The sequence below is a fragment of the Lontra canadensis genome, unplaced genomic scaffold, assembly GCF_010015895.1.
Source record: "Lontra canadensis isolate GAN:19392208 unplaced genomic scaffold, GSC_riverotter_1.0 scaffold22, whole genome shotgun sequence".
Taxonomy (NCBI): Eukaryota; Metazoa; Chordata; class Mammalia; order Carnivora; family Mustelidae; genus Lontra; species Lontra canadensis.
The window spans coordinates 19632-42042 of NW_022631016.1; the positions used below are offsets into that span (position 1 = coordinate 19632).

At 51.2% G+C, this 22411-nt stretch overlaps 1 protein-coding gene across 1 annotated transcript in view; it reads left to right on the forward strand.

The window, feature by feature from the left end:
- PLEKHG4B (pleckstrin homology and RhoGEF domain containing G4B) overlaps positions 1 to 22411 on the forward strand; it is an 80536-nt gene that overhangs the window by 191 nt on the left and 57934 nt on the right. Inside the window, 1 exon segment of the mRNA XM_032861809.1 lies at positions 19353 to 19550. Within this exon segment, the coding sequence (XP_032717700.1) occupies positions 19353 to 19550 (198 nt within the window).

The following is a 22411-nucleotide window of genomic DNA, read 5'->3' on the forward strand; positions in this document are numbered from 1 at the left end:
GCGGGCGGGGACCGGGAGGGGCACCGAGGTGGGGCCCGGCGGGCGGGAGCTTGGGCTCTCCAGGCGCTTGGAGACCGTTTGGCAAACTCTGGCCTGCACTTCGGGAGTCCTCCGGAGAAAATGGGGTTTCCAGACGGATTTGCGTTGCTGGGGTCGGAAGGGACTGAAGGCGGAGTGCGGGACTCAAGCCCTGGTGGAGGCTTCGCCCGGTTCTCTGGTTACTCATTAGCTGGGAAGCGGGAGGTCGAACCCCCCACCCCCGGCGCTCCGAAGACAAAGAGCTTGTACTCGCGGTTCTCCACGAAGATGGACTTTTGTGTTGGAACCGGTTGATTTCAACCGGGAGCGTCGCCCGGGGAAGCGAGACCGCCCTTCCCGGTGTGGAACAGGGGCCAGACCCAGGGGGGCAGAGCGGCTTTGTGTCCCTGCGTGCGGAATGCGCCAGCGCCGGGTTTGCCCCCGCTGTCCCCAGGGAGCCGGATTACACACGGTTCGCTGCGGTAATTACACTCCACTCCTGTTACCAGCAGCGCTTGTACTTAAAAAGTGTAGCTGGTACTCTCAGCTGTCTAATTAAAAATTAAAACATATAATTAAAAATTTAAGTTAAATGTAGCTGAAACTCTGCATAATGAGTAGCTTAGGAATCTGCTTCTGACACTAGCGGACCCTTAGGCAGGGCCGTGGGTGCTCAGAGGAGGCTGGGCTTGGCAGGTCAGGAGAGATTTCCCAGGGGCCCTCCTGAGTTCGGCTTCCCTTTCCCTGAACCCGCTTCAGATTCACAGGGTTTCCGAGTGAGGAGGATCTGAACGCGTCACTCTTTGCTCTCAGGGAAAGCGCACTCGGGTTCTGAGACGTTAAACAGCAGCACCAGGTTTCCATTCCTGGCAGAATCGTGTCTGCATTGGCCGGGCTGGGCATCTGACACCCAGGTAGCAATCCCAGTCCTGATTCTGAAGCGGCACCACGTTTTCATCTCACTGTGCTTTGGGGGACAAGTGGGCGGTCCGGGTGGGCCTGGAGAGGACAGCCCTGAGCTTCCCAGTGGGCAGGTGGGCCTGGGTCCCCGCTGACCTGTGACAAGCAGGACAGGCCTCCCCATTTTATCCCCGTCAGGCAGGCCTGGTCTGAAGTGGCCTCTGTAGAACGTGGGCCTGTGTATCTGTAGCATCCCTGGGTGGTCTCCCAGGAGTACTGTATTCCTTGTGGAGCAGCCCAAAAATGCCAAACTAAGGAAATAAAGCCGGCCCTGAATTTGTCCTTAGGCTCTCTGAGATGTGTGTTCACTGGTTGTATCGTCCAACCAAACACAGGAAACCCCCAAATCCCAGATCTCAGCATTTTAGATGAGAATAATTTAAGCCCAGTTCACACGCCACCACCTCCCTCCTTCCAGACAGAGCTGATGTGCCCTCTCTCTGTGTTTGAACTGAAAACCTGCTTGTTACCTGTTGTGCAGCCAAGAGGCAGCCCTGAAGCAGTGGTTTCCTCTCCACACAATTGTGCCCTGAAGCAGTGAGCCCCTGTTCAGGATGTGCCCTCCTGCCCCGTGGGCTCTGGGCTTCCTCCCCTCCTCTGTCCCTCCAGCCCTGTCAGGGCCCACCACTCCGCAGATGCGCTCCCTGATCAGCCAGCAGAGAAGAGTGAGCCCGGGAAGAGGGTTGGTCCAACTGAAGAGCCCAGCACACTTCTGAGGGGGTAGGGAATGAAGAGGAGGAGGCTGGGGTGATGGAGGTGGGGGACAGACAGGTGGGCTGAGCGGGGGCAAGCCCTGTCCTACACATGTGGATCCTAGCGTATCTTGAGAACCTGTGGTCCTGGAAGCAGAAGGCATCCTGCCATTGCCATCTACCTTGCAGTGGGGGAAGGGGCTCCAGACCCTGACCTGGTGCCTGGAGAACGGGCCTGGAATCTTGGAGATCGGATGTGCACCCACACCCACCCTCTGTAGCTGTCGCCCTTTGGGTTTGTAGTTCTACCTCTCTGAGCTCCAGTCTGTTCCTCACCAGGGTTAGGGTCGGGGTAATGATGGCCCACCCACCTCAGAGCACCCTCTGGGTTCACTTTAAAAACGAAGTGTAGTTGCTTCTTGAGAGGTAATTCCCATCATTCCCAAATTGAAGGCTTCTTCTGTCCTGAGAACTGGGGTGCTCTTCCAGGTGTTTCTAGGCACCCCAGTTCAAGCCTGGGCCCAAGTCCTCAGCTCTCAGAGACTGTCTGACCTTACAGAATTTTCCCCAGTATGGAGAAAATCAGATTCTGCAAAAGATACTTTATGGCAGATTTCTCTTATGTGACAATTCTAAGACCTGAGACAGGGATTAAAATTTAATACCTACAGCAGTTTAGGACATGAATTAATTTTAAGTTGTTCAGGTCAGCAAGGTAGCAAGTATGTGCACGTCCCCTAAAGAAATATCACCTGTCTGCGGCTCGCAGACCCAGAGACCCCCAACCATGGTAGGCATCGCCCTCAGAAAGCTCCCCCGGTCATCTGTCTATACCCGCTCCACAGCCACACACACCCCACCCCCACCCCGAGTCCCTTTCCTGCTTGGCCTCACCTTCGGAGGGCTTCTGTGAGTCTGAGCTGACCTCGTCTTGTGCCTGGTCTTTGTGGACTGTCTCCCCAGACAGTAATGGCTTTGCTTTTTCTCCCTGGTGCTCTGGTGCTTATCATACTGCATTGCACAAAGTAGGTGCTTGACAAGTACTTGTCACGTGCTGGTCACCCTCCTCCTCTTCTAAAGCCCACTTTTATTCCCCTGCCCAGCCCCAACCTTCTGTGGGCCTCACAGACGTAGTGCGTGCCCTGTGGGATGCCTGTGTACTGCTTCCCGCCTGACCCAAGCTAACATCACCGCCTGTGACTTTCAAGAATAAAAACGACATCCTCAGAAGGGAGCAGCTGGATTACAGCTGAGCCTGGGAAACCTTATTTTTCTAAGGAAACCATCCAAGCAGGTCTGAAACGGCTGTAGAGGGAAGTTTGATAAGACCCTGTGTGAGGAGGTATGTGTGCTCTGTGTGTGTGCTTTGGGGTGGGGACAATGGTACACAGAGCAGAAGAGAAGAAACGCCTGAATTAATTGTCAATGAACGGAAAGGACAGGCAGAAGGAAGGCCCGCCCCTTTACTGTCAAGTGGAGGAATCATGGTTTGGTGGACAGCTCTGACCCAGGCTGTGCACTTTGCCTGCAGAGTGGAGGGCATAGAATGACTCTGGGATCCCTTCGGCTCTTTCTCCTGCCAGGATGAGACATAGGGCAGTGCGGTACCATGGCTGAGGGCTCAGTGGTTGGGAGGCATGCTGCGAACCCCGGGCTCCAACCCTGGTTTCCCCACTGAGTGAGTGGGCAGACGAGCCCCTCCACCATGCCATCTTTAGGGTGGGGATGATAATAGTATTATAATGTTCTTAAAACAGTGTCTAGTATGGGCACCTGTGTGGCTCAGTCGCTGAAGCGTCTGCCTTCGGCTCAGGTCATGATCTCAGGGTCCTGGGGTGGAGCCCCACATCAGGCTCCCTGCTCGACAGGGAGTCTGCTTCTCCCTCTGCCTCTGCCCCTCCCCCCACACCCCCATCCCCACTCGTACGCTTGCTCTCTCTCAAGTAAATAAAGTCTTAAAAAAAAAAAGTTCTGGTATATAGTAAGTGCTCAATAAATGTTAGCTATCATTCTGTGATTCAGTGACAGGAAGAAAGATTTTCCTACAAGTAAGAGATAAAAAGGATTGAGTTTTAGTTTTTTTTTTCTAATCATTTAAGGAAAAATATCCAATAAAGTTATCTTCAGGGTATTTTGGCACTCAAAGACATCACCGGGAAGAGGAATTACAATTATAATACGTACTGTTTTAACAGTACAATTGTGGAATTTCTTTTATTTCTTTTTAAAGATTTATTTATTTATTTGACAGACAGAGATCACAAGTAGGCAGAGAGGCAGGAACAGAGAGAGAGGGAAGCAGGCTCCCCGCAGAGCAGAGAGCCCGATGCGGGCCTCGATCCCAGAAACCTGACATTATGACCTGAGCCAAAGGCAGAGTTTTAACCCACTGAGCCACCCAGGCACTCCCTGTGGATTTTCTTAAAGAAGTGGTTTTTATGCCAAATCAGTAGGCCATGAACTCAACTTGAGTTCAAGGATCCCATAGCTTTCCTTATGGATTATTCAGAGATGAAGGAAAATGTCATTGGGATTCAGCCAGCCTGCAGCACCACACTGGGTAACAGAGTGAGCTTTTAGTTCTCAAAGTGATACTTGTGTGTCTAAAGACTGTGACCTCCTGAGACCCCGACCCAGAGGATCTCAGTGACCAGTGATGTGGGCAGAATATAACCTCCTCTCAAAGCACAATGTTTAAGTGGGAAAGCACATGAAAGAGTTGGTGGGGTTAGGGCAACAGGAACGAGTGAGGAAATCAGATACTAGCACAGTTTCTGAAAAGTTCTAGAACTAACTTTTAAGATTCATTCTCTTGTTTGGAGAGAGAAAGAACACAAGGGCACAAGCAGAGGGAGGGACAGAGGGAGAGAGTCTCCAGCAGACTCCGCCTGGGCACGGAGCCCAGCACGGGGCTCAGCATCATCCCACAACCCCGAGACCATGACCAAAGCTGAAACCAAAAGTCGGATGCTCAACCGTCTGAGCCGCCCAGGCGCCCCTAGAACTAACTTTTTAAAATAATATTCTGAGGTGAAATCCACAATCAGTAAATAGCTTCAGAGCAAACAATGCAGTGGCATTTCCCAATGTTGTACAAGCACTACCTCTGCCTAGTTCCAGAACATCTCTGAACCCCAAAGTAAACCCCACACGCATGTCCGGGTGTCTCCCCATTCCCCCTTCCCAGCCCCTGGATCCACGAGTCCGCTGTCTCGGGGGACTTGTGGGCTCCAAAGACTGCATAGAAGTGGAACTGTGCAGTATGTCACCTTTTATTGTGCTGAAATAGAAACCGCATACAGTTTACACGTACAAGCCGTCTGCTCTCACAATGCCTTCCGTCCTGTGACTCTGAAACTCTGTCAACTATTGGACAGTGACTCCCATTGCCCCCAACCCCCAGCCCCTGACTGCTGTCATTTTACATCCCCTCCCCCGCCCGTAGTTGGGACTATGCTGAGGACCTCATACAGTTAGAATCAAACCATATTTGTCTTTTTGTAATTGGGTTATTTAACTTATCATAAAGTCCTCAGGATTTTACGTTGAAGTGTGTGTCAGAAATTTCCTTTTTAAGGCCAAATATTATTCCTGTGTATGGATATACCACAATGTGTGTGTCCTTTTCTCTGTTGATGGACATGTATGCAGTTTCCGTCTTGGCTTTTGCAAATAGTGCTGTTATGAGCATGTGTTTACAGGGTTTTTTGCATACGGTATTTTCATTTCTTTGAGTATATGCCTAGGAGTAGAGTTTCAGGGTCATGTGCCACTTCTGTGTTTAACGTTTTCATGAACCACCAAACTGTTTTCTACAGTAGCTGAACCATTTCACATTCGCACCAGTCATGTGTGAGGGTTCCAGTTTTTCCACACCCTACCAACAGTTGTTCTTTTCTTTTTTAAAATTATTGTGGTCATCCTAACGAGTATGAAGTGATATTTCATTGTAGATTTTGTTTGTATTTCCCTAATGACTACTGATGTTGAGAATCTTTTACATATTTGTTGAAGAAAAAAGGTCTATTCAAGTTCTTTGCCCATTTTTAAATTGGGCTGTTTATCTTTTTGCTGATGTGGTTTGTTTTTTTTTAAAGATTTTATTATTTATCTGACAGACAGAGATCACAAGTAGGCAGAGGTGAGAGGGGTGAAGCAGGCTCCCTGCTGAGCAGAGAACCCGATGTGGGACTCGATCCCAGGACCCTGGGATCATGACCTGAGCCGAAGGCAGAGGCTTAACCCACTGAGCCACCCAGGCGCCCCTCATTGAAGTGTTTTTAAGAGTTCTTTATATATTCTGGATATTAGATATATGATTTGCAAATATTTTGTTCCATCTGTTGGTTGTCCTTTTACTTTCTTGATAATGTCCTTTGATGCACAAAATTTTTATTTTTAATGAGGTCAAACATATATTTTTTCCTTCTGTTGCTCATGCTCATATCTAAGCTCATATCTAAGAAATCACTGCCATCTGCAAGCTCATGAAGATTTAACTTTATGTTTTCTACTAGGAGTTTTATTATTTTAGTGCTTTAGCTCACTGATCAATTGTAGTTAATTTTTGTGTATGGTGTGAGATGGGGAGCAAACTTTATTTTTTTGTATGGGGATATCCACTTTTTCCAACACCATTTGTTGAAGAAATCATTTTTTCCTTATTGACTCGTCTTGGAACCTGGGTTGGAAGACAATTGGCTGTAGTTGTGTAGGTTTATTTCCAGATCTTCAGTCCTTTTCTGTTGGTCTGTATGTCTGTCTCTCTACCAGAATCGCACTGTTGGATTACTGCAGCTTTCTAGTGGGATTTGAAATCAGGGAGTTTGAGCCTTCCAGCTTTGTTCTTGTTCCAGATTGCTTTGGCTGTTCAGGGCCCACTGCGGTTTCATAGGAGGATTGTCTTTTCCATTTCGGGGTGGGGGGAGGCCATGGTAATTTTGGAAGAGATTGCACTGAATTTGTAGATGGTTTTAGAATAGTATTGACATCTTTTTAATATTAGGTCTTCCAATCTGGAAACCTGAGATGTTTTTCCATTTATTTACGTGTCTAATTTCTCCCAGCGCTGTTTTGTAGTTTTCACTGCTCAAGTCTTTCACTCCCTTGGTTAACTGTATCCTAACACTCAACCACTGTTATTCAAAGTAGTACTGGAAGTCTTAGCCACAGCACTCAGAGAACATAAAGAAATAAAAGGCTTCCAAATTGGTAAGGAATATGAAAAACTCTCATTATTTGCTCACTTGATATCATATATAGAGACGCTAAAGACTCCACCAAAAAAATGACTATAACTGATAAATGAATTCAGTAAAGTCACAGGACACGAAAGCAAGGTACAGAAATCTGTTGCATTTCTATACACTAATACTGAAGCAGCAAAAAGTGAAATTAAGAAAATAATTCCATTTAAATTGCACCAAAATTAATAAAATACCTAGGAATAAAGTTAACCAAAGAGGTAAAAGACCTGTACTCTGAAAACTATAAAACATGGATGGAAGGAATTGAAGACAACAGAAAAAAATGGAAAGACATCCTATGCTCATGGATCAGAAAAACAAATACTGTGCAATGTCTGTACTATCCAAAACAATCTACAGATTGAATGCAATCCCTATCAAAATATGAACAGCATTTTTCACAGAACTAGAACAAACAGCCCTAAATTTGTATGGAACCACAAAAACCCTGAATACCCAAGGCAACGTTGAAAAAAGAAAACCAAATCTGGAGATATCACAATTCTGGATTTCAAGCTATATTACAAAGCTGTAATAATTAAAGCTGAATAGTACTGGCATAAAAACAGACACATAGGTCAGTGGAATGGAACAGAAAACCCAGAGATAAGCCCACAATTATATGGTCAACTAATCTCAACAAAGGAGGAATGAATACACAATGGAAAAAAGACAGTTTCTTCAACAACTGGCTTTGGGAGAACTGGATGGCAGCGTGCAGAAGAATCAACAGGACCACCTTCTGTCACCACACACAAACAGAAACTCAAAATGGATTAAAGTCTGCATGTGAGACCTGAAACCATAGAAGTCCTAGAAGAGAGCATGGACAGTAATGTCTCTGACGTTGGCCTTAACAACATTATTCTAGATCTGTCTCCTGAGGCAAGGGAAACAGAACCAAAAATAAACTATTGGAATTACCTCAAAATAAGAAGTTTCTGCACAGAGAAGGAAATAGCAAAACTGAAAGGCAAGCAACTGAATGGAAGAAGACACTTGCAAATGTTATATCCAATAAAGGATTAGTATCCAAAATATAGAAAGAACTTATACAACAACACCCAAAAACAAAACAAAACAAAACAAAAAAACAAGTACTCTGATGACAGTGGGCTGAAGACATGAGCAGATATTTCTCTGAAGAAGACCTCCACATGGCCAACAGACACATGAGAAGATGCTCAGTATCACTCATCATCAGGGAAATGCAGATCAAAACCACAGTGAGATGCCATCTCATGCTTGTTGGAATGGCTAAAATCAATAACACAAGAAACAACAAGTGTTGGCAAGGATGCAGAGAAAGAGGAACCCTCTTGCACTATTGGTGGGAATGCAAACTGGTGTGGCCACTGTGGAAAACCGTATGGAGGTTCCTCAAAAAATCAAAAACAGAACTAACCTGGGGCACCTGGGTGGCTCAGTCGTTAAGCGTCTGCCTTCGGCTCAGGTCATGATCCCAGGGTCCTGGGATAGAGCCCCACATCAAGCTGTCTGCTGGGCGGGACGCCTGCTTCTCCCTCTCCCACACCCCTGCCTGTATTCCCTCTCTCGCTGTGTCTCTCTCTGTTGAAAAAAAAAAAAAAATTAAATCTTTTAAAATTTTTTAAAAAATGAAATAAAAATAGAGCTACCCGACAATCCAGTAAGTGCAGCATTTGGTATTTACCTCCCCAAAATGAAAACATTGATTCAAAGGGATACGTGCACCCCAGTGTTTGTTGCCCCATCATTTACAGTCGCCAGACTGTGGGAGTAGCCCACGCGTCCATCCACTGAGGAATGGCTAAAGAAGAGGTGGTATCTGTGTGGAGTAGTATTCGGCCGTAGAAAAGAATGCAGTCCTGCCATTTGCAATGACATAGAGGGAGCTAGAGAGAATAATGCTAAGTGAAATAAGTCAGAGAAAGACAAAAACCAGGTGATCTCACTCATGTGGAATTTAAGGAACAAAACAAATGAGCAAAGGAAAAAAAGAGCAAACGAAGACACTCAACTGGAGAGAACAAAGTGATGGTTACCAGAGGGGAGGTGGGTGCAGAGGTGAGGGAAGTAGGGACTAGGAACTGAAGAACACACATCGTGAAGAAAATTAATAATAAAATGAAATGAAAGCAATGTATCCGAGGTACTTTATTTCTTTTGAATGCTATTATGTTATTTTTAGTTATGTTATTATTTGTTTCCTTTTGGGATTGCTCATTGCTAAGATACAGAAACGCAACTGATTTTTATCTGTTGCTCTTGTACCCTGCAACTTTGCTGAACCCGTTTATTAGCTCTAGGTAGCTTTTTCATTGATAAATAGAGATCACTTTACTTCTTTATTCCTAATTTGCATTCCTTTAATTTCTTTTTCTTGCCTAACTGCTCTGGCTAGAACTTCCAGGACAGTGTCCTATAGCAGTGGGGAAGGGGGTAGTCTTGCCTTGATTTTGATCTTAAGGGAAAAGTTTTTAGTCTTTCATCATTGCATATGAGTTTAGCTGTGGATTTTTATAAGTGCGTTTGATCATGTTGAGAAAGGTCCTCTCGATTCCCCGTTTTCTGGATGTTTTGATCATGAAAGCGTATTGTCAAGTGTTTTTTCTGTATCATTTGAGATAATCATGGGCCTTTTCCTTTGTTTTATTAATGCGATGTTGTATAATGATTAATTGTTGAACCACCCTTGCATTCCTGCGATGAATTCCGCTTGGTCATGGTGAATTACCCTTTGAATACTGCCATGAGATTTGGTTTCCTAGGATTTTTTTGAGGTTTTAGAATGAGTTTTATAACTCTGCTTTTAAACGTCCTTATACTGTGTAAGAATACATTTTAAGAACCTAAGTTTTGAAATGAAAGAAAACAGTTTGTATCAAAGGCAAAAATACAAATTAGTAGGAAATCAGAAATTTAAAGCTAATTTTTACAACCTCAGAATGTAGCAGGCCAGAGAACAGTCAGTAGAGGGTCTGTGTGAGGCTCACCCATGTACGGTGCTCCCGTGGCGCCGACGCTAGAGCCCGCCTGTCAGTGTCCATCACACTGTCCTTGCTGGCTGTATACTTAAGCACCCAAGAGGTGATGTCTTCCCCTCCTGTAATGTCGTTCCCCCTCAGCATTACGGTTTTCTTGTCTTACAGCCTGTGCCGGGCTGGCAGCCAGGACACCAATCTTTTTACCCGTCACAGTGCCTAGAACACAGTAGGTTCTCGGTGAGTGCTCTTTGGTGCTTGGTGTGGAAGGACAGTGGGTGCCTCTGTGCGCAGCTTCTAACAAGAAGGAGCATAGACGAGGAGGGAGGAGACAGCAGAAACAAGGGATCGATTCATCAGCACCACTGGCTGGCCCTATCATATTGTCCAATTGGAACACTTTGAGGGAGAAAAGAGAGGTAATGCCAGGACCACAGGTGAAAACTTCATTGTCTGGGAAGCCCTGGACAGGATCACCAGCCAAACGTGGGCATCATTGCCTCCTGGAAACCGTATTTAAGACAACAGGGTTAGGTCTCCACTGTGAATGGAGGATACTCGTAGACAGGGTGCTCTGATTCCCACTGGGGGCACTTTCGAGCCAGACTGTGTGGGCATGCTGACACAGTGAGCCACTGCCCTGTGGAGCGCAGCAGGGCCCACGGAGCACCAGCCCACTTTTTACAGCTTTGCCTGGTCCAGGCGCCTATGCACTGAGCTGGGCCTTTACCACGGGGCGTCACGGCGCTTGTCAGTGGGTTCCCAGTGCACGCCAGCACCTCCTTCCCTCTTTCTGCATTTGTGCTTTGTGCTCCAAGGGCTCCCTTCATCTGGATTCCCAGGAGTCGGTGAGCCACCTGCTGGGCCCATCTGAGTGTGGTGTGGGCTCCAGCCTCCTCCTCAGACCCAAGATCCACTAGTGTCTTGTCTAGTGCACCTTTCTCGGCCACTCTCTTGGGCCCACACTGGAAACCACAGGGACCTGCTCACATCATGTAGAGCTGTACACGCTAGCCTGCCTGTGCCTAGGGCCACTGTGCTTTGTGGACCAGCTCAGCCGGGACTTTCTGAGGAGGGAGACAGTGAAAAGCACGATTAGGCACTCCAAGCATATTTGTCACAGCTATCTCATTAGAATAACTCTTTTGTTGTTCTTACCATGTACACAGAGTTTGCATTTTCCCCTAAAATACCTTAAATCGTGCTTAACCAAACTGCCTTCCTGCACTCCACAGCCGCATCAGTGTCCCTCCAGAGCCGTCCCAACCAGAGCTCCTGCAAACCTGGAGGCCCTGCGCTCAGCCTCCCGGGCACCCCCACTGCCACCTAACGGAGGCTGGCACAAAATGTGCCTTCCCAGACTTGCACCGCTCAAGTTAGGGGGTTCCCTGGTTGTGTATTAGGCTATTAAATGCAGAAAAGTATAACAAGAACTAGAAATGATTGCTTTTACATGTTCCAAGCACTTAACCACGAGGAGACATTCATAACCTCTCCCCAAGCCCCCGACACAGACACGCTGGGGGCCACCCTCCATCACAGGCCTTGACTGCGGGCCCCAAAGCACACATGGAATAATGCTGTTCTTGAACAAAACCGCGGGCAGTTAGCTGGAACCTGAGTGTCGAATCAGAAAATGCTGGTGTAGTGGAGCCTTCACCCAGAAACATCGCTGTGCCAGGGCCGGGGTCTGTGCGTCTCGGGGACAGCACGCAGGGAAGGGGGCTGCCCTCGGCCCACCCTCACACCCCTCGGCTGCTTTGTAGGGCTTCCTTCCTTGAGGGAGGGATCAGCAGACAGTAGGCCTAGAGGCTTTGAGGGACCGTCCGGTCTCAGTCGATACTCAGTTCTGCCTTTGTGGCACCAAAGCTGCCACGGGCAACACAGAGAACAGGGGTGGTTGTGGTCCGGTGAAACTTTATTTATGGCACTGAAACGTGAATTTCATTAAATTCCACATGTCTGACCGAGGGCTCCTCTTCTGTGTTTTTCTCCGGCCACTGGGGTCATGGTTTGCGGACGCCTGGTACTGCGTGGAGACCAGGAGGGACAGAGGAGCTGGGGTGACACCAGGATGCCCCCATACCGCCAGGTGAAATCCAGGGTGTTCCCTCTTGGTGCTTTGAGGCTCAAGAGGCAACTTTTCCCAGGAGCACCCGGGGGAAGATCCTCAGTGTCTCTGGTAGAGGGAGAGTCACCAGAAGATAAAACCCCATCAGCTCTAGGCCGGTTCTGAGCTCAGACCCCCCACAGATTGGACAGAACGGCTGGTGACGCAAGCGCATGGGCTGGGGGGTTGTGCCAGTCACGGGGGTCACGCATGCACACGCAGCGTAGACCGTGCGGTGCCATCTCCGTCACCACCACTGTGACCGCAGTCACCACCACTGTGGCTGTTGTGGTCTCAGGGGCACATGACAGGCAGCGACATCCGGGCCCTGCTGAGAAACGGCCTGGCCCGCGCTCAGCCCCAGCCGCCGGGGGCCACGACGGCCCTGGTCCTGAGGCAAACCCGGTCTCCTCCTGTGGAGAGGAAGGCGCCTTGATGTTCGTGTTGTCTCTGCAGCTCTGGGAGGATTGGGTTTAGAAACACTGGAGAAGTTATGTTTTCACACTTTGTTCATCACACAGGATTGGCTTTCTTGTGATTGTTTCAGGTGAGGCCCTGGATAGAAAATCAGGTGCCTCGCAACAGGAATAAAGTGGGAGAATGAGATCCTGCCGGAAGGGAAGACGGATCACGCGGACAAAGGCACTGGAGCTTCTGAGGTGGGCGCGTTCCCGCCGGAGGGCTGCGGCTCGCCCGCCGGGGGAAGAGCCCCACAGGCCCCGTGGACACGCGCTTGCCGTGGGCCGGGTCCCCTCCTGGCATCCCTGCCCTCGGTCCTCGCAGCCCCTGAGAGCTCCTCCCGCGAGGGCTGAGGGGACGGTGGCCTGGGCCCGCCCACCTGGCGAGCGCAGCCGCCCCTGCTGGGGGCTCCTCAGGAGGGAGGCTCTGGCTTCTTCCTTCAGAGCGGCCTTTCACGGACGGCGCCTGCCAATTCCCTGTCAGCCCGTGCTGGCACATGCCACATTAGCCTGGGAAGCTGGGACGGGCAGGAAGAGCACAACATCAGTTTTGAAAGGACGTTGGTGGAGCGTAAGCTGCCCGGGAGGTCTGGCTTCCGGTGGGCGTCCGAGGGGGAGGAGAGGAGGGAAGGTGGCAGGGCAGCCTCAGTCCCCTCCTACGTGAGGGAAGCTGTCCTGTCAGCGACCCCAGCAGGGCTCTGAGCGCCGAGCTCCAGCGGAGCCGGCCCAGCGCTCCGCCTGCAGCGACAGTGGCCGCGCCCGGTGCGCAGATCCGTTCAGGGATTCAGGCGCCGCAAGCCCTGGGACGCGAACGGCCGCTTCAGAACAGAAGTCGGGGAACGAGCATCTCACGGTTCATGGGTACCTTGTGTGTAACTTCAAAGAAACGTTTTCAGGATTGTGTTTGCAACAGCCCGGAGAGACGGCTGGCATTAAGATACACCACACGCACGTCCCACTCCGCAGCCACAGAGACGGAGCCCCAGGTTTCCGCCCCATCCGCACCTGTGGGGCTGGGTGTCCCCAGGAGGCCTCGGAGAACGGGCTCCTGCTCGGGGGGCACAGCTGTCTGCAGGCAGCTCCGACCCTCCAAGCACGTCACAGGCTGTCTGTGTGGGGAGCCCGGAGAGGGGCAGTAACGCATGCCCCAGAGTGTGTGCTGTGGCTGCCGTGGGGGGCTTGGGGGGCAAGGACCCTGAGTCGGGGTAACCTTGGGTCCGTGTGTCAGTCAGGATGTGCAGGTCATGCCGCATAACCAGCGGCCCCCCACGTCTCAGTGGTCAGCACAGTGATGACCCGCTCGCGCCACGTGCCCATCATGGTCATCCTGTCCGTTTCACTGTGGGTCCAGGCTTGTGGAACAGCCTCTCGGTGGGGGGACGGGGCACTCCCCAACTTGGGCCAGAGGGAAAGGTCATGGGTTGGAGCACATGCTGGCTCGCAGAGCCTCCGTCAGAACCCGTCTCTGCCACTGCCACCATATTTCTTTGTCACGTGGCCTGAGGCCAGCGCACGGGGATGTGCCCTCCCACTCAGGGAGGACAGGACTCCGTGACAGCAGCCCCATGCAGGAGTTACTCTGGTTTACGTCAACTCACTACCCGACTGGGAAGCAGCCTGGTGTTTGCTCTGCCCAGTGCAGGAACAGTTGTTCCTCACGGAGACCTTTTCCCCGGAAATGAAGCATGATTTTAGAGCCCAGATGTTTTCCTGCCTCTCTCTTCTGAAGATCCTGTACACATTTCGTGGTGTAACTCGAGTCCATGAGTGCACTCGGGCGGACCACATGGTGCACAGGCCAGAGGCAGGCCCCAGTGCTGGTGACACACCACAGAGGGCAGCGACGTGCCAAGTGAGCAGTTCTAAGCTGAAAGAAGGCTCGCTGGGGACAGGAAGGCCAAGGAGTGTCTGTGGAAAGTGTGAGGTGAGCTGCAACGGCCCGGGGCTCAGAGCCTGGGGAGCGCCGGTCCAGGAGAGAAGCCCCAGCCCTCCGGGGGCGGAAGTAGCCTCCTGGGCCCAGGAACGGCCCACAAGGGCTGGCCAGGGTCCCCCGCGGGGCCAGGCAGAGGTTAGCTGGAGGTGCTGACCGTATGCAGGTACGTGCAGACCGGGTGAGACGGGCTAGGCGCAGGCCGGCGGGCATAGCGGCTCAGCAGAGGCTTAGGCTTTCTGGATGGGATTTCTCTCATTGAAAGGTGGTTCCTGGGTCTGTGCACACAGGAAACGGGAGATAGCCATCGGCACCTGCAGGAAGGAGGCCCCGATTAACAGGGACTGAGTGGCTGTAACCAGGTCGCTGCTGAGAGCAAACCTCCTGGGAAGTGTGGGTTTCACACCCAGCCCCCACAAGGCTGAGAAAGTAGCTATTGATGGAAAGTGGGGCAGGGATAGGCCTGACATGGGTGCCCTTCCTGTCCCGGGGCCTCAGTTTGGAGGGGCTGTAGGAACAGCTCCAGTGTCCCACACTGGGTGCCCACTGCCCATTGTGCATCCTGACTTTTGTTTATAAAATATGGCAAAGGCCACAGTGGTGAGTATGAAGGCCACCCTGACATTCTGGGTTGGGGGCACCCCTGCGTCCCCTCCTCTGTGGGGTCCCACCCTGGCTGCCGCGTCTGGGGCATCGCTGGGAGCTGGTCCTGGGGCTGCAGGATGAGAGGAGGTCCTAGACGAGATGAGGGATCTTGAGGACCACAGCCCTCACCCACCCACCCGAGCTTTGCCTCCCAGGTGATGTCCGAGCCCTTGTCTTCTGCAACGGCATCAGTGACCCATCAGTCTTCCAAATGAGATGGCGTGACTGGGTCCCAGAGAAGCCCCCGGTCTGGCCAGGGGTGGGCAGAGAGGACGGTGCTATCTAACCACAGCTGCTCAGTCTTCTACCCCAACTGAGGCCCCATCCCAGGACTCTGCAGTCTCGTCCTCCGACACATGACCCCCCGTCCCCAGGGTGCAGGGGCCCAGATGGAGAGGGGTCACCCACAGGATTGTGCCGTGGGCCCCTTGGGTCATTGGGAGTAATCACAGGGAGGCTGTGTCTGGCATGGCTGTGCTGAAGCCTTCGATGTTCCTGCAGTCTCCGTCCCTGCTGGAACAGGAGGGGGCCAGCCACCAGCTCACAGCTGTGCAGCGAGGATGGGGCGAGGGTCTCGGAGTCCCGTCTGTGCACGGCCTGCTCGGGGATCTTGCTATCTCGCAGGGTCTCATCTTGGGGTGCACCCCGAGGAAGCAGGGTAGTACCTTGCACACCTTCCAGGCTGGTAGAAGGACCCTGATATCCAGGCCCACCCACCCTGCCAGCAGTCGCCCCAACCGTTCTGTGGCTCTGCCTCCCACCATCTTTTGGGATGTTGTACTTGAGGGAAAATGTGAGTGAGCGTTGATGGTCGGTCTTCGCCAGGCCTCCTGTGGCCCAGCCCCTCCAGTCTGCTGGGCCCAGGACGGGGCCCCGGCTGTTCCCTTGTCGGCATCAGCTACTCTTCTCCTTCCTTGAAACTAGAAGTCACCCTTGCTCGGACGTGTCACATGTCACCTGTCCCCTGGGAGGAAGGAGCAGGCCGTTTCCAGCTGATGCGTGTTTTAGAAACAAGCATTCCGTTGTCTTTGTCCCTGAGGCCGGCCCCCCACAGGATGGGCACAGAAGGGCCTGTGGACCCCTAGCCTCTGTCTTCTCACCTCCAGCGTGTGTGAGGCCGGGCGGGCTGCAGCTAGGGCCTGCGCGGAGGCCGGGTCAGCTCCTGTGGGTGCCAGGAGGGACACCAGTCTTCAGCCGGCCGAAGGGCGACGCGCTGACTCAGCTCAGCGGCGCGGGGACTAGTGCTCCGCTCGGGACCGCGTCTCCCGTCCGCTGAGGTTCGTCTGTAGGGAACCGCGTTCCCAGCCACGGAAAGAGTCAGGGCCCAGCAGACAGGCGAGGGTTCCGGTTCCGACGTCAGCCCAAGCCGTGCGTGAGTGCCTTCGCTTGAAACGAGAGCCCTGAATCACGTGAGGAGAAGAACTCAGGCCTTAACCGTTGACGAGGTGATGGCGTCTGCCTTTGTCTGCTCTCTTCCCTTCCGCTCCGCGCGTCCTGATGTGCGCGTCACACCTTCCGCAGAGCAGGCCCGGCAGAGCGGGCCGGGGTGCCCACACGGACGTTCTCGCTCACCCTGCGGCCACTCCCTTCTCCTCCTGGGCAGCCAGAGGCCAAGGAACTGTTTCGAGTAATTTAAAGTACTTCTCTTGGCTCACCACCAACCTGCCCCCGCACTCACCTTCGGACACCTTCACACACGGGCATTCAACATCCTTTTTCCCTCACATCCATACTGTTCTTCACACGACCCTTTCCCTCACACACACTTTCTCACACACACTTTGTGTCACACACATACTTTCCCTGGCTCATGCTCTCCCTGACACGCACTTTTCCTCACATACACTTTCTCACGTATGCACACTTTCCCTCACACACACGCTTGCTCTCTCACACACACTTTCCCTCCCACTTTCTCACGCACTCTTTCCCTCACATGCATACTTTCCCTCACACGTACACCCTGCTCTGCACACACCTTTTCCTTCACACGCACAAGCTGTAACAGGTACACATTCATCCCAGGAAGCGTCAGGGAAGAAAATGTTGCACAGAGTAAACGTTCAAGATGATCGAACTTTACCCTTTAAGATACCAAGATAATGTTCTCTTTTCAAGCATTTCTTATGCAAATCTTTCGGAAAAACACTGTATTCTTATCTCTTAAGCTGAATTGAATATATTCAGGTAACTTGATTTTGTTGCACTGGGGTAATTCTGCCTCTCCGCTCTCAGAACCACATACGTCCGCCTCCCCCTCCTGTAATTTGTGTCTCTTCAAAAGCCCAAACTGCTCGAGTTGTGCCAGTGGCCGCGGTTGGCCTGTACCATGCATCTGCCGCAGCGCCGAGCCTGAGGCGGCCCTTCAAGCCGTGCCCGGCCCTGGGCACCGTCTGCTTGTCCGCCGGACCCTCTTCCCCAGAGCGAGCGCGGCACCACGTGCGGAGTGGCTGGGGAGCTCGCGCGGCAGCGGCCCCAAGTGACGGTTCTGCTCTGCGGTGCCCGGTCGCAAAGTGCCCGGAGAAGCAGGCGACCGGCACGAGGGGCTGTGCAGACGGTGCCTAAGGGAATGTCACTGTGGAAGAGGCTAGAGAGCGCGTCCCTCAGGCTTGCCCAAGGCTTCCTCACTTCCCTGACCTGGGAGGCGGCCCCTGGGCGCGCAGACAGCGCCCCTTGGACGTCTCGTGCCCGGCCCGGGATCTGGGGACGGAGCCCAGGGAGTAGAAGCTGGTGCGGGGGCGCCCGGCCAAGCGTCGGAGCCTCCGTCAGTCACAGCAGGAAGCAGAGGGCAGAGAAGGGGCCAGGGAAGATCCCAGTGACCTCACCGGGCAGTTCTCAGAAGGCGAACGGGGGAGGTGGAGGCCCGGAGACCTGCCGGTAGGTCGCTGGCCAAGCTGGGCGCGAGAATCAGGACCCTCATGTGGGTCCTGAGGAGGGGCCCGTCCGGACTGGGGTGTCTGCGCAGCAGGAGGGCATCTCTCCCTGGGGGGACCCACAGTTTGCTTTTCACTTCCTCTGAAGCGGGCATTAAAGACATGCCCTTCAGGTCTGCCGGTCCCTTGTGTCACGACTAAGTGTTTGCTCCAGACCCTCCCCTGGCTCAAGACCACCGCGCTTCTCCGGGGCGGGACGTCCGCTGCTGGCTCGGGTGGCATTTGAGTTTTACACATCAGAGCACCGTGGCATTTTCTAGACAAAATCGGCATTTAGATCATTCCTGACGAGTGAGCGGCTCTGTCTGGTGGGGAGACCCAGGCGTATGGGGGGGAGGAGCAGACAGACGTGTGGACGCCCTCGTGGGCGTGGGAGCTCCAGAGCGGGGTCTGACCAACGCCTCACCGCACTGACAGCGCCGCGGGAGCGCCCACGGGGAGGCGCGCCCCTCCCCGCAGGACGGATGGCCCGAGGCCTTACCCACCTCAGGCCCAGGGGACTCGCTGTCTTGTTTTCAGTCTCTTTAGAAAATTATCTGTACCCTGAGCTGTTCGGAGGAGTCTCAGATGTAACCGTTGTCCCTTTAAAAATCGATTTCACAATTTTAACCTCTTTGACTTTTAACTGTTATTGTAGCCTTGCGGGTTTTTTTTCCCTAAACAAATGAACCCTGTGGTATTTCCTCAGGAAATGTTACATCTAAAAATAGCATTAAACATCTTTTATACTAAAAGCATTCTGTCTTTACATAAAATTTTGTTGCATGAAAACATGAAGAGCAAATCAGGTACCAAGGATACTGTTTTCAGAATGACCAAATGGGTACAATTCTGTGGTTTTGATAAAGGATGCCCTAATTGTTTTTGTCTAAATTTTTAAAAAATTATCAATACAGTCAAAATGTCTTTGCTGTGGATGACGTTTTCTTACTAAGTTACGTGTGGACCAGCTCTGTCCTTGGCATGGGGGCCTCCCCCATCCCTGCAGACCCAGGAGTGCCCCCCTGAGAAATCCCACATGCTCCACGGATAACCCTAAAATACAGCATTTCAGGTGCACATTTCAGAATCTGATGGGGTGGAACTTAATTGTGCCCCCTGTGACAGCAGCAGCGCCCCCGCGGACAGAGTGTTGTGTAGGGCTCCCCTCGTGGGCCTGGGGGCAGACCCACAGTACGCTGCTGCTGTGCGACGACGGAAGGACCAGGAGCTCCAAGAGGATCCCCCACTATGCTGTGGGTTTGCTGGTACCTTCCAATCCCACAAAGACTGCTCAAATATCCAGAGAGAAGACAGAGCCCGAAAAGTGGAGGCTTCCATAGCCAGCCTGGGGGAAGTGTCCTCCACACCCGTCTTCATCAATGTCTTAAAGTACCTGGTCCTCTCTTGCATTTCAGGATCTGGAATCCCTTGACACCTATATCCAGAACACACTGTCTGCCCTCTACCCACCTTTTGAGGCCACGGCAGCCACGGTTCTCTGGCAGCTGTTCAGCGTGGCAGAGAGACTCCACGGTGGGGATGGGCTGCGCTGCCTCACTGACTTCCTCATCCCAGCCAAGAGGGCCCTACAGCACCTGCAGCAGGAAGCCTGTGTGAGTACCAGCCCTGCAGGGGCCAGAACCTGTATGGGACCCTCCTCTCAGGGGACAGAGCCTGTGTGATGGTTTTCCCTACAGAAGGAGACCTGTGAGACCGTCCCCCGCAGGTGACACCCTCCTGCCCTTGACTGTAGGGAAGAGACAGGCAACGTGTTGCTTGGTACCCAGAAAATATTTAAGCTGAGCACAGGGAAGGACACCAGTGGCGGTGGCAGAGGAGAACAGGAAATTAAACTGGTAATCAAAGCAGAGATAATTCGAGTGAGGATTTGTTGTTTTCTTTCTGAAAGGAAGTTGTGAAGTTAACCTCAGCCACTTTTCTTAGAGTTTATTCCACAAATGGAGAGATCTTCCCAGTCCACTCTAGTTTTGAGGTCCGTAAGGGTACTGGCTCAACTCTTTTCCTCTGGCGTCGGGCTCCTTTTTTCTTAGTCTCAAATGATGAGTGAAGTAAGGCTCCGTGTTCCACAAACAGGACTTCGGGCCCTCCGGTGGTACAGCCCACTCTGTCCACAGGTGTCCGTTCTGGTTCCTCTGGTGAACTTTCACCGGAGTCTTTACACCCAGCCTAACACATTTCTTAGGTGCTTAGTTTGTTTCTGGGTTTTTTTTTCTCCTGAGTGGTACCCCATTGTACAGAGTGTGCCACAATTTATTTACTCATTCATGGATTGATAGACATTTAGGTGGCTTCTAGTTTTAGAATTTATGTATAAAATTGCCATAAGCCTTTGCGTACAGGAATCTGTGTGAGCTTGTTTTCTGGGGTAAATAGTGAAAGTGTGATTGTTGGGCCACTTCAAAACTCTTTTCCAAGTGGCCGCACCATCGTGCACTCCCATCAGTGGCTGTGGAGAGCTTCGGGTGCGTGGTACCCTCACCCAAACCTGCTGTTGTCAGCCTCTTCAGTTCTACCCGCCCCGTCACATGTGCCGTGGTGTCACATGTAACGTCGTGGTATGGTTTGTAAGTCTGTAATAGCTGCAGATGTGAAGTATCTCTTCCTGGACTTCTTTGCCTTTCGTATACCCTCCTTGCGATGCATCAATTCTAATCTTTTACCCATCTTAACCACTGGATTGTCATTTTATTCTTTTTCTTCATTAAAATAACTTGATTTATTTTTTTCATATCCAATCAGATAATTCCAAATATGTAAGGTTACAAAAGCAGATTTTTGTCTGTAAGGGCCAGGACTGGGGTAAGGCAAATAAGGTACGTGGCATGAAATTTAAGGAGGGTACTCACTGACAGATTTCTGCAATATCTTCTTGTTGAGTTCTCAGAGTTCTTTACATATTTTGGATACAAGTTCTTTATCATATATATAGTTTGCAAATATTTTCTCCCAATCTGTGGCTTACCTTTTAATTTCCTTAGTATTGTTTTAGGAAGAGTCAAAGTGTTTAATTTTGATGAAGTTCTCTATTTTTTTATTTTGCTTTCTGTGTCCTGTCTAAGGACTTTACTTTTAGGCCTAAGATCCATTTTGAGTTACTTTTTGTATATGGCGTGAGGTAAGCATCAAATTTGTTTTTGCCAATGTCTGTCCTCCTGCTTCAGCACCACTGGTTGAAAGGGCCATCTTTTCTCCATTGACACCCAGGTAACTTTGCTGACCACGAACTGCCAGTTCAAGTGTGAATCTGTTCCATTGATCTTTCCTCTCTTTCCTCCAGTACCATGGTTTTGATTATTGACCCTTTATAGCGAGTCCGAAAATCAGCCACTGTAAGGCCTCCAAGGCCAAAAACTTTGTTCTTCCTTTTCAAAATTGTTTAGTTATTCTAATTTCTTTGCATGTCTATATAAAATGGAGAATCAGTTGGTTTATGCAAAACATCTTAGGAGTTTTGACTAAGATTGCTTTAAAGCCATAGATCCGTTTGGAGGAAAAAGGTCTTGGGATATCTTTTTTGTTGGTTGTTTTCGAGGCGGTCTTAAAACTACTGCCAGCCAAGTGGTAGGTATAGTGCAGTGAGCTGCTGGGAAGAGAGATCTTGAGCTGTGCGCTGGGGTGTGCGGGTCAGCGGCTGCCGCAGCATGCTGGGCTCCCCACACGAGCAGGGGTCCAGTACCTGCGGCACCCTTCAGACAAGCATTGCTTCATGGCACCTGTGAGACCTTCTGGTGTTGGAGTAAATGAACTGAGAAGATAATTCATGGAACTTAATCCTAACCATTTCCAAAGTCCTGCGCCACATACTACGTGTTCTAAAAAGAGTCATCAAGTGCAGCGGACATAAGGATTACTGTGTATCAAAGGAAGCACCAGAAGCCCTCGTGTCTGGTCACAGGATGCTCCCGTGTGGTGAGTACGGAGGCCACCCGTGGGTCAGCCTTGTGGGTGCTGCTCAAACAGTCCTCCAGGAATGAACGATATGTGTCAGGGACATAGAGCCACAGGGTGTTCAGGTAACTCGAACCCACAAACTGAGCCCTGCATCCTAGTTATAAAGCCGTCGAACATGAGTTGTAGGAAGCCATCTTGGGAAAAATGCCAAGACCATCACAGGCTACTTCGTGGACCTGAAGTTCAAGGGTGAAGATCTCCAAAACGTGGAGGATTAGCTCAACAAACAAAGACACGGTTTGGCTAGTGTTTTGATCATGTGATTGTGAATGACATTTGCAAGACGCCTGTGCCCAGCTGTCCACAGCTGAGAAGACCCAGGAGCTCTCTCAGTGGGTCCAGCAACGTGGGCTTCCCTCAATACCAAGTCTTCGGGAGGCCTCCTGCTCCGTGTCGCAGCTCTGACAATATTCACCGATTACAGAGTTCTGGAAAACAGCGGCAATGTGAAGCAGCCCTGTGTGCCCCGTTGTAATATGGGGCATTACATATGCCCCATATG